Below are 11,503 nucleotides of genomic sequence, written 5' to 3' on the forward strand. Positions count from 1 at the left end.
ACAACACTCTAACCACGGTCAAAGAGGAAACAACTCTAGATAGTCAAGATCTCAACAGGCCCCAAAACTAGTCCTGGATAGATTGGGTCTCTGCAGGAAAATCTGGGTCAGCAATAACAGGATATGTATCCAAGCATGGATAGTCAGGAAAGAGTTCCAGACATTCAGGATCGTCTCACAGCCAATTACCTACAGAGTCCAGAGTCACTACAAGCAGACAGTGGTGCCCAGGTATAGTCAATCTAGTTACAGTGAAAGACAATCAGAAAACTGAGATAGACAGTCTGCATCAAATCATGAATAGTCTGAGTATAGTTATAAACAATCAAAATCTGGCAAAATGACAAACAAGATTCTAGTCACAGACAATCATAAAATAGTGCTAGATCCTCAAGACAAACATCTGTCCATGGGCAGTTTGAATATATACACGGAGAATCTGGGCCCAATACAGGGCCCGATACAAGAAGACATGGACACAGCCACAGTCATTTAAGAGAGAGCTCCAGAAACTTCTCACAGACAGTCCTCACCTCTGCAGTCTAGATTCAGTACAAACAAGCAGTAGAGATCTAATTTTACTCAGTCCAGTGACAATGGACAATCAGGAGACTGGATAGACAGTCACTTACTTCCCATAGTCCACCTCAGTGTTACCAAACAATGAAACGGTTTCAGAGGCATTTCAGGTGTCCACAGTTGCATCTTGTTACAGTGTGAAGTGCTCAGTCTAAACTGCCAGGCTCCTCTGTCCATGGGATTTCCCAGGCAAGAATACTGGAGTGGGTTGCCATTTCCTTCTCCATAGAAGTAGTAAAGGAGACTCAAAGAGAGAGTCAACATAAACTTATAGACAATGTGAGTAGGGGCCATGGGCAAACAGAACCCCCAAAAATAACTCCCCAAAAGATCCATTCATGAACATTTCTGAAGACAATGTTAGAAACTCAGGGTCTAGTCATAAATAAATGTTATCTACTCATGAGCAGACAGAATCCAAAGCCAAAAGAACAATGCATACAACAAAGTCTTTCCATGAAAAATTTAGGCATAGTAATAATCAGACAGAAGATATACACTCAGAAGATAGACAAGTCAAGCCAAGGCCAGTTTGGGTCTAATCACATACAGACAGTCATTAGTAGAGACAAAGGGAAGCTTCTGTGTTGTAACTGCAAACAGCAGCGCTTCTGGTAGTTACAGAAGTGCTAAATATGACTACGGATGTCTGAACACAATAGAACAGAACATTTAGCCTTGATTCCAGTCACTGAAATTTGGGATTAAAAGTGCAACAAGCCTAGGCTTGATCACTCAGGATCTGCTTCTAATCATTCAGAGTTCAGGTCAACAGGTAAGACAGGAAGGCGAGGATTTCATTTTAGGTACTCAAGAAATATCAAAAACCTCAGATATGCAGATGACACCACCCTTATGGCAGAAAGTGAAGAAGAACTAAAGAGCCTTTTGATAAAAGTGAAAGAGGAGAGTGAAAAAGTTGGCTTAAAGTTCAACATTCAGAAAATTAAGATTGTGGCATCTGGTCCCATCACTTCATGGCAAATAGATGGGGAAATAGTGGAAACAGTGGCTGACTTTATTTTGGGGGACTCCAAAATCACTGCAGATGGTGACTGTAGCCATGAAATTAAAAGACGCTTACTCCTTGGAAGGAAAGTTACAACCTAGATAGCATATTAAAAGGCAGAGATATTACTTTGCCAACAAAGGTCCATCTAGTCAAGGCTATGGTTTTTCCAGTTGTCATGTATGGATGTGAGAGTTAGGCTATAACGAAAGCTGAGCACTGAAGAATTGATGCTTTTGAACTGTGGTGTTGGAGAAGACTCTTGAGAGTCCCTTGGACTGCAAGGAGATCCAACCAGTTCATCCTAAAGGAGATCAGTCCTGGGTGCTCATTGGAAGGACTGATGCTGAAGCTGAAACTCCAATACTTTGGCCACCTGATGCGAAGAGCTGACTCATTTGAAAAGACTCTGATGCTGGGAAACACTGAGGGCAGGAGGAGAAGGGGATGACAGAGGATGAGATGGTTGGATGGCATCACTGACTCAATGGACATGAATTTGGGTAGGCTCTGGCAGTTGGTGATGGACAGGGAGGCCTGGCATGCTGTGGTTCATGGGATTGCAAAGAGTCGGACACAACTGACTGACTAAACTGAACTAAACTCAAGAATAAGTTATAAACTTAATTTGACACCAGTGATCATTCTGAATCTAACAGAGGTGGAAGACCATCAACTGCAGGATTCAATAAGAGTTAAATATGAGCACTGAAGTTTTGAAGTTTCTGCCAAGTCTGATAATATATGTGACTCAAAGGTGACCTATTAGGTCTTACAGCATCATCAGATCACTGTGACTGCAATACTTTGAGTTTATAGACAGAAGTTTCAAGTGTTTGGTTTCAGACTGTCTAACTGCATAAAAGTTGCCAGTAAGAAGTATAAACACTATGTCTTGCCTTATTCATTATCCATTATCTAACTTTGTAAGTGGTTAAAAAAAAAAAAATTGGTCCAGACAGGCTGAGAACTAAGGATGGAACTTTGCAGAACAAAAGCATTTACAGGACTGGAAGATGAGCCTTCAAAATATCCTGAAACTTAGGTCATAAAGGGTTGACAAGTAAATAGAAGATAAGGAAATCAGAGACAGGGAGTGCTCACTGCTCTCTTAGAAAGCAGAGTTATGAAGGGGTGGAAAGAATTAGATGATGGAGATAACTTAAATGACAATTCATCATCTCCCATCTCAAGCCCTCTCTTTCTTATGCATTGCTTTTCTCAGTGTGTATGATAACAGCACAGTCATCCAAGCCAGAAGACTGGTACTCCCATTCCCTCATCTCTCACCTCACTGACCTTCCTGATTTAACCTTATCTCCCTACTGTCAAGTAGCACAGCAGTGAGTCAGATCATGCCTCTCCTCTGCTCAAAACCCTACACAATAAATAAGCCAACCATAGTATAGTATGTTAGACATATGGATCTGATAGAACAAGCAGGGGAGGCCTTATGAGGTGGTGGTATTTCAGCAAAGACTTGAAGGAGATAAAAGATTAAGCAAAGTGGAGGCTGAGGGAAGACATTCTTGAAATAAAATTCATAAGGAAAGAGGGTGCGTGAAGGTTCTGGAGAATAACAAAGAAGCAGTGGGGCTTTAGATTCTAAGCAGCAGAGTCTATGAGGAGAGGGCAAGTAGGAAGAGAAAAGGTCAGAAAGGAAAGGCCCAATCAGCTTCACATTCAAAAGATTCACTACATTTCCTCTGTTCTTCCAGTCCCTCTCCATCTTCCTCTGCCCTTCCCCATCCCCATGCCCTTCCTCCACCCTCACTAACACACACACACACACACACACACACACACACACACAAAGACAAAGGTTCTGGATCTCACTCCCAACAACCCAACAACCAAGGTCTCAGCTTACCCCCTCCCACACCTGAAGTTCCAACAACCCCTCTGCTGTCTCTCATGCTAGCAGGTCTTTTGTGCCACCTCTGTAACACCTGGAGAATCCCTAGGGAGCACTCCCAATCACCCTCCTTCACCTGCCCACATTGATGGACCAGGTCTACATGCAGAAAGCCTCACATAGTTAGGAACTAAGGGACACAGGCTATAAATGGACATGTCAATAAGAGAATCAAATAGCAAGTTAAAGAGATGGAAACACACTAGTGAAAGATATCGACAGAATAAATAAGAAGATACAAATAAGAATGAGCACTGGATTCCCAGTAAATGGAGCATTTGTGAGGACTTCAAGGAGAAAAGTGAGAATCAGTTCAGTTGCTCAGTCGTGTCCAACTCTTTGCGACTCCATGGACTGCCGCACACTAGGCTTCCCTGTCCATCACAAACTCCCGGAGCTTGCTCAAATTCAAGTCCATCACGTCAGTGACGCCATCCAACCATCTCATAATCTTTCCCAGCATCAGGGTCTTTTCCAGTGAGTCAGCTCTTCACATCAGGTGGCCAAAAAGAGAGAGATTACTGAGACAGAATAGGAAAAGGAAGGCCAGTTCTCAAGCAGAGATATTCCAGGGCCTAGGGCTGGAGCTTAGAGATAGATCAACATATCATACAAAGCTTTAGAATTATATAAGATCCATTTTTTATTCTTTTGAGATAAGAGAACAAATTAACCCTCTACCTGGGGAGAATATAGGGGAAAGACTTCTTGGCCAGTTTTATATTACAGCTGACTTCTTTTGATTCCATTTATCCCCTAATCATGACCAGCAACACTCTCTGCTGTTATTCCCCTGTTTTTACACAGTCTCCTCATTCAAAGACACTAAACTTTAAAGAACTCTCAGAAATTAGTTGAGGATTTGAGGGTAAAAGAAAAGACAAGGAGGCTTTCCCTAGCATTTCCATCAGACTCAGCAGATGGCGCTATAGGAACAGTGTGCCTCGCAGACAAGGGTTAAAATGTGACTGACCAGGGGTGGGAAGAAAACTCACTGTTTATCCTCACCGGTCTTTTTGTTTGTTGGTTGTTGTTTTTTTTTTCAAGTTAAAATTAGAGTCCTCATGAACTGTCCTTCACACCCTTTCTTTTCCAATAAAAGAAGAAAAAAAAAGTCCCCCATTCCCTAGCTATTTTTAGGAAGAAACAAATTTGAGTTTGAAACTTCCTTCTCCACTTAATAACTGAGTGACTAGAAATGAGTTTTGTTTTTGAACTTCAGTTTTTTCATCTGAAAAATGGAGGTAATATTACCCACATCATACGGTTGTTGTGAGGATTGATAGAATGAGGGACATAAGGGCACAGAGCACCGGGCTTGGCATAAACGGCAACGTAATTTTTTTCTTCTGCCAACACATAAGGCACTGAAAAACCTAGAACATGTCACTTACCTTAAGAAATCTCTTCTCCTTAATCCTGTCACCTCCAAGGGGAAAACCAAGAACCAAACTGATGGTGGATGGGGAAAGGGGACTTCATGCCCACCCTGTTAATGTAAAGAACCTACTCTGGTAAAATCACAAATCTCAGTTTTAGAAAGGACTTCTGTGACAATCATTCCAACTCTTACATTAGTAATTCTCAAAAGGTAGACAAGAAGCCAAAAGACACTGACCATGCCTGTTTTCTCGTGACAATAAACTGAGAAGTAAAGCTCATCAAATACTGGTTGTTGATTTTGGAAGAAAATCAGAAAATAAAGTACTGAAAGGATTAAAACTGCTACATGATACACGAAAGTTCCTTTAATATCCCTGACAATAAATGCAATTACTTTGTAAAAAGCTCACTGCACTTTCAGTCAACACAGATGTTAAAAGTTTCTCCCTTATATCAAGTCAAAATTTACCACCCTCAAACAGTCAGCTTGTTCCCCTTCCTGCCTCCTCATGTATGTTGACTTTCACAGACATACACACTTTTCTCTCCCAACTGTTTGTGGTTCCGATGTCCCACACTTCCCAGCCCTTCTCTTCCCTTTAGATTCTCCTCTGCTTTCTTGGCAAGAAAATACAGAACAGGGCCAGCAGGAGGCAAACTACAGCCCACAGGCCATACGTAGGGCATCACCAATTTGTTAAAAATGGCACACAAGCTAAGAATGCTTGCTACACTCTTAAGGGTTGGGAAAAAAACATGTGTCACATGTGAAATTATGAAATTTAAGGGTCAAGTCAATCAATAGGTTTTATTGAAACACAGCCATGCTGATCTGTTTGCACATCATCTATGATGCTTTCATGCTACAAGAACAGAGGTGAGTAGTTGCAACAAAGCCCACCTGGTCTACAAGCCTGTAATGTTTAATACCTGATCCTTTACAGAAAAGCCTGCCAACCCCTCCTGCAGGAGAGCACTGGCCCCAGACACATGTTTCACCCACCATGCTTTCTTCCCTCTGTGGTGACAGCCAGCTCCTGCAGGAAATTAGCCCTCAACAGATTCCACCTCCTCTGCAATTCCACAATCTCAGTCACACCTCTGATGAAGCATGGCAACCTGGCCCAAATCGGGAATCCAGAGGAAACATGGCCACAGAATGGATACTGACTCTGCAGCCTTCTGAGTAACACTTAGAACAAAGCATGCAGCCTAATAGTGGTTGAATTTGAAATCATATAATTTATCATTTCCCAATAGTTGCTACCACTCCTTCCGAATCCCTGATGATCATATTGTGTAAGTTGTAAGTCTGTGTCACTTCCCCCAGCTTCAGTGAGACTTGTGCTATACATTTCCAACAGACAGAGTGTAGAGAAAAGTCTTCAGGGACGATTCCTAATGTAAAGGAAGATTCAGTTAAGATTCAGTTTATATCCAGGTAAAATCATGTCCTCTGAAATGAACAGAGGAAGAGAGAGGGCAGACCCTAACCTGTGAAAAAAAAGAAGTGATCAGTGCAGATCACTGCAGTCATGAGCCTTACTCCTCTTTCAATTCAATTTGACAGACATCTATGGGGACCTTTATGTGCCAACCAATGTGCTGTGTCTCCAAATGACACAGGAATTATATAAAGAGTGTTCTCTGTTCTAAGGAGTTCATGGTCTGAAGTGACAAAGGCACACAGACAAATATATACGTGTGTGTATGAAAGGATATGCACCAAATAATTAACGGCAGCTATTTCTGGGCAATAAGAGTACATGCATTTTCATTAACCTTTCTATATTTATCTATACTTTCTAATTTTATTAAATATTAATTACATAGTAAGACAATTTTAAAAGACTATGATAGTGTGTGATTAATGTTAAAATTATGAATAAGGGATAAAATTATATATCTCTCTCAAGTAATTCAGGAAAGATTTCCTACAGAATATGAAAGGTAAGATTCAAAAATGAATAGCAGTTTGCCAAGCAGATAACAATAAAAGATATTCCAAAATATACATATGAAATAGTATGATACATTCAGGAATGTTTATGAAGTTAATTACTGGTTGAGCACAAAGAATAAGGAGTAAAGAGATGCGGTTATAGAGTGGCCGCAGTCCAGATTGTGAGGAACCCTGAACCAATGCTAGAAAGAGCTTGGATTTCTTTGCAAAGTTAGATACTGTGTGAGTGAAAGTTGCATTTATGAATGGCCACTAAGGTCTCAGACGGTAAAGAATCCACCTGCAATGCAGGAAACCCAGGTTCGATCCCTAAGTCAGGAAGATCCTCTGGAGAAGGGCATGGCAACCAACTCCAGTATCCTTTCCTAGAGAATTCCATGGACAGAGGAGCCTGGTGGGCTACACTGCATGGGGTCACAAAGAGTTGGGCATGACTGAGCAGCTTAGCACACACACACATGCACACACTAAGGTCTCATAAACAGACTTAAGTAAAGAGATAAAAGAGCCTCTGCAGTCATTATCCATTCCAAGAGGTAATAATATCATGGGTGACACCTTGACTGGAATTTTATAGATGAAAACAAGTTTGAAAAAGACAGTTTGACTAGGTGATCTTCGGGATTCTTTCTAAAGATCAGATTTCATCATTTATCAACATTTGGTCTCTGATGTCCCTGCACACACTCCACTCAACTTCAATTAAAGTTGATAATTCCTTATCAACACATTATGCTTCATACCTTGTTGAACAGCAAAGAGGTCTCTGGCAGGTGGGGTTGGTACTAGCCCAGATTTGGGAACTGCTAACGCAATCTCAGGTGGGTGGGTAAAGAAGTGAGAAGGTGGAGATGGAGGTGGAACTGGACTTGTTTGGGAATGAATTAGGACATCTCAAGAGCAGCTCCTCCCTAAGATAGACCATTATTCCTTCTATAAAAAGGCCACTATCCCCACTAGCAGCACCCTGTAAGCTACTTCAGCCTCCATCCTACTTGTTCCTCTGGTGAACCAGGTAAGTGAGGAGCATTTAGGGGTATAAATTATGAGAATCCATGACATGCTCTAAGGCAAACAAGCTCTGGGTACCAGGCTCCTTTTTAATATATATACTTGGGGGAACTTTGGTATAAGTTTAACTTTGTTGAGGAGGAAAGTGAAGACTGAGTAAAGTAGTACCTACTTCTTTGGGGTTATTTCCTTAAAGATCACAAGGCTCAAGTTACCCAGCAGGAAAGTTGCCTCCTTTGAGATTTTTCTCTCTGATGTAAAGCTTGAGAGTCATGCTCATCATCCTGTCACACTCAACTCTTTGCTACTCCATGGTCTGTAGCTTGCCAGACTCCTCTGTCCATGGGATTCTCCAGGCAAGAATACTGGAGTAGGTTGCCATTTCCTCCTCCAGGGAATCTTTCTGACCCAGGGATTGCACTAACGTCTCCTGGGTGTCCTGCATTGGCAGGCGGATTCTTTACCACTCACCGGACCACTTGGGAAGCCTGAAGCCTGAGGGTCAGTCCTGCTTAAAGAAGAAAAAGAGAAGCTGAGCCTCATAGCAACAGCCCCTAGCTCCATATTGGTTGACTTTGTCTACTTTGTCTACTTCCTCTGGCCTAGAGTCTTGAGCATCCAAGTGAGCCCTGGTGCCTCTCAGCTAGAGGCAGGCACAAACAAAGATGACGGGGCTGTCCCTCCCTAGAGTGAGGGTTTGGATCTAGAGAGAAACTGAGGAAGTGGGCAGACTGGAGCACCTAGGATTCCTACAGCTCCACAACAAAGCTCTTACAATTATCCCTGGTAGAAGCAGGGAGCCAGAAACAGAAAGTGATTGCTGCTGCATTAATTCAGGGGTAGAAAGAAGAGACACTGTTCCTAATTACATCACTTTCTTGCTACATGGGTTGAACCAGTCATTCAACTCTGGATTGGTTCTTGATTGTGACAGGATGAAATTAATTATGGCTGACTAATGCTGCACAATTATTACAAATGACTCTACTTATCTATTTAAACATGAAAAAAGGATAATAGTAGGTGGATCTCTGTCCTTATTTTCCCTCTAGGTTAATTTGAATTCACAAAAGGATGTCAAAACTCCTACAAAGCATTGTTACTGTCATCGATATTTTCTACCAATATGCCAACCAGGATGGGGAGTGTGACATGTTGAACAAGGCAGAACTGAAAGAACTTTTGGAAAATGAGTTTGGTCAAATTCTGAAGGTAAGAACTCCATGTCAGGACTGAACACAGCTGTAATTCCTTTCATCACCCCTTCCTACCTTTTTGTCATAGATGTCAAACCCATAAAGGACTTTTCCTACTTGGTGATAAAGAACAGAGTTTAGCACAGGCTTGCAGTTAGGTCAAAAGTTGATTCATAATTTTTCCATAACATGTCCAAGGGAAGAGATCCTACTAAACAATAGGGGAAAATCCATGGATTAAATAATGTCCTGTGTGAATAATTCTTCTGGAAAGAAACTGAGTTGGTTCTCAGAAAAACTTCAAAATAGATGAAATTTATCTTCTTCCCTTTCTTTGCCTTTCTTCAGATATCCTGACCACTGTCCATTTCTGAGATTCTGGCATAATAATGCTTCTGAGTTCAGGAAATTAGCATGTTACTCCTAAATTATAAAATAAAGTAACTACCACCCTCTAATGTTAGCTAAGGAGTAAATATTTGTAAACTTAGATCTAGCTCTTGATCTTCAATTCATTAAAACAAGCTGTGTACCAAATAGTTTTATTTGGATTCCTATGGAGGTCTTAAATTCGATACCAGATGCAAAACTCATCATCTTCCCCTCTAAACTCCTTATTCCTCTTCAACCAAGGCATAATCTGGTGCCATTCTTGGCTTTCTCTCTCAGCAGGATCCTCCACCCTCCAACCCCCATAAAATTCACCAACAGTCTCTAACAGCTCATTTCTCTTCATCACTATTACTAGTCGTTTGGTTCAGACCACCTTCTACTTCCAAGCTCAGCATTATATGCAAATCAAATCATTTCACAACTCAACTCAAAATCTTTCACAGTTCCCAGCTCTAAAATCCCAAGTTTCCTTAACACAATTCAAAATGCATGATCTAGTCCTGATTTATCTCTCCAGCAATATCTCTTGACTATTGAGACTCCACATTTAGCAATCCCAAATCTCTCAGTTCCTTGTATGGGCCATGCTTCCTTTCAACTCCAGCTCTCTGTTCATATTGTTCCCTGTCTGCAACAGTCTTTCTCCCCTCCCCTTTCCCCACCTCTTTATTTGACTAATCCAACCTATCATTCAAAAGACATCACTTCTTCTCATTAACCATCCTTGAACCCCAGTGGCTGTTATTGTTTATAGATTAGCTAATCACATTCATTTGACCCATTCCTTAAAAAATAATTCCCTCTTCCTTGTCATACCCAGTTGCATCCTCTTCTAGGTCTTCATTGCATATTACTTTCTCTCTTTCTGCCCAGAATAGAGCAGTCCAGCCTAAAGGACTATGAGACTGAGCTCCACTTAATTAAGCTAAGCACTCACATTTCTACAGTCTTCCTTCAATTGGTTAGCTCAGCGTGTGCTGCACACTCACAGAGCTTCCTTTTGTACTTTGTTCCTTTACAGAATCCAGATGATCCAGACACTGTAGATATCATCATGCAAAATCTAGATCAAGACCATAACAAGAAAGTAGAATTTACTGAGTATCTTCTGATGATATTCAAGCTGACTCGGGCCTGTAATAAAATCGTCAGCAAAGATTACTGCCAAGCTTCAGGGTCAAAGCAAAGAGGTCACAGTCACCAGGACCAAGAGGAACAGAGTGAAACAGAAGAGGATGAAGGGCAAAAATCATCTTCCAGTAACTTAAGTTGGCGTGAAGGAGAGAATGATTCCCATTCCAGAGGCTCGAGAGGTAGCATTAGACACAGGTCTAGGTCCAGCTCCAGAATAACTGGGCATCAAGGAGGCTTGTCTAGTTCTGGGGACAGGCAAAGCTCTAGGGAAAGAAGGAGGGAGTCAAATTCAGGCCACTCCAAGGGTAGCAAGAAAAACAAGCATGGCTCTCATCAGCACAAAAGGTCTAGGAGTGAAGAAGTTGGTTATACTCATTCAAGCAACCACGGAACAAGATCAAACTCAAGAAGTTGGTCAGGCACTTATGGAGAACAAGGGCATGCGAGCCACTCAGAGGATCAGTCTTTCAGTTCTGATCAAAACTGGTCTGACTCAAATGAATCTGTGGGGAATAGACAACATAAGAAAAAATCAAGCCAGTCACCTAGTAAGGAGCATCATGGATTCATCTCAGGGAGTTGTGGAGGACAAGGCCACTGGTCAAATTCAAATGAGCCTGCTGGTTATGGTCATGGCTGTGGCTCAGGCCAGCCTTCTCAGGAGACATGGCATGAATCCAATGAAGGATATCAATCAGGAAATTGTGAAGAACAAGGAAACTGTTCTACTTCTAGTTCGAGTGAGGTATCTAGTTATGGCCAACACAGGTCAGGCTCAGGACACCCGTCTAGCAGTATCCAACATGGGTCTGGATCAGGTCAATCCTCTTGCTATGGACAACACAGATCTAGCTCAGGTCAGTCTTCTGGCTTTAGTCACCACGGAACTGGCATAGGTCAATCCTCTAGCTATGAACAGC

The 11,503-nt window shown here is 41.7% G+C and overlaps 1 protein-coding gene across 1 annotated transcript; it reads left to right on the forward strand.

The window, feature by feature from the left end:
- Nucleotides 1–8,934: 8,934 nt before the first annotated feature.
- On the forward strand, nucleotides 8,935–11,479 carry LOC136176488 (filaggrin-2-like). The gene is made up of 3 exons (XM_065946808.1): nucleotides 8,935–9,072; nucleotides 10,471–10,944; nucleotides 11,159–11,479. The coding sequence occupies exons 1-3, from the start codon at nucleotides 8,935–8,937 to the stop codon at nucleotides 11,477–11,479; spliced, it is 933 nt and encodes a 310-aa protein (XP_065802880.1).
- The last annotated feature ends 24 nt before the right edge of the window (nucleotides 11,480–11,503 follow it).

This window comes from Muntiacus reevesi, chromosome 1, assembly GCF_963930625.1.
Source record: "Muntiacus reevesi chromosome 1, mMunRee1.1, whole genome shotgun sequence".
Classification (NCBI taxonomy): domain Eukaryota; kingdom Metazoa; phylum Chordata; class Mammalia; order Artiodactyla; family Cervidae; genus Muntiacus; species Muntiacus reevesi.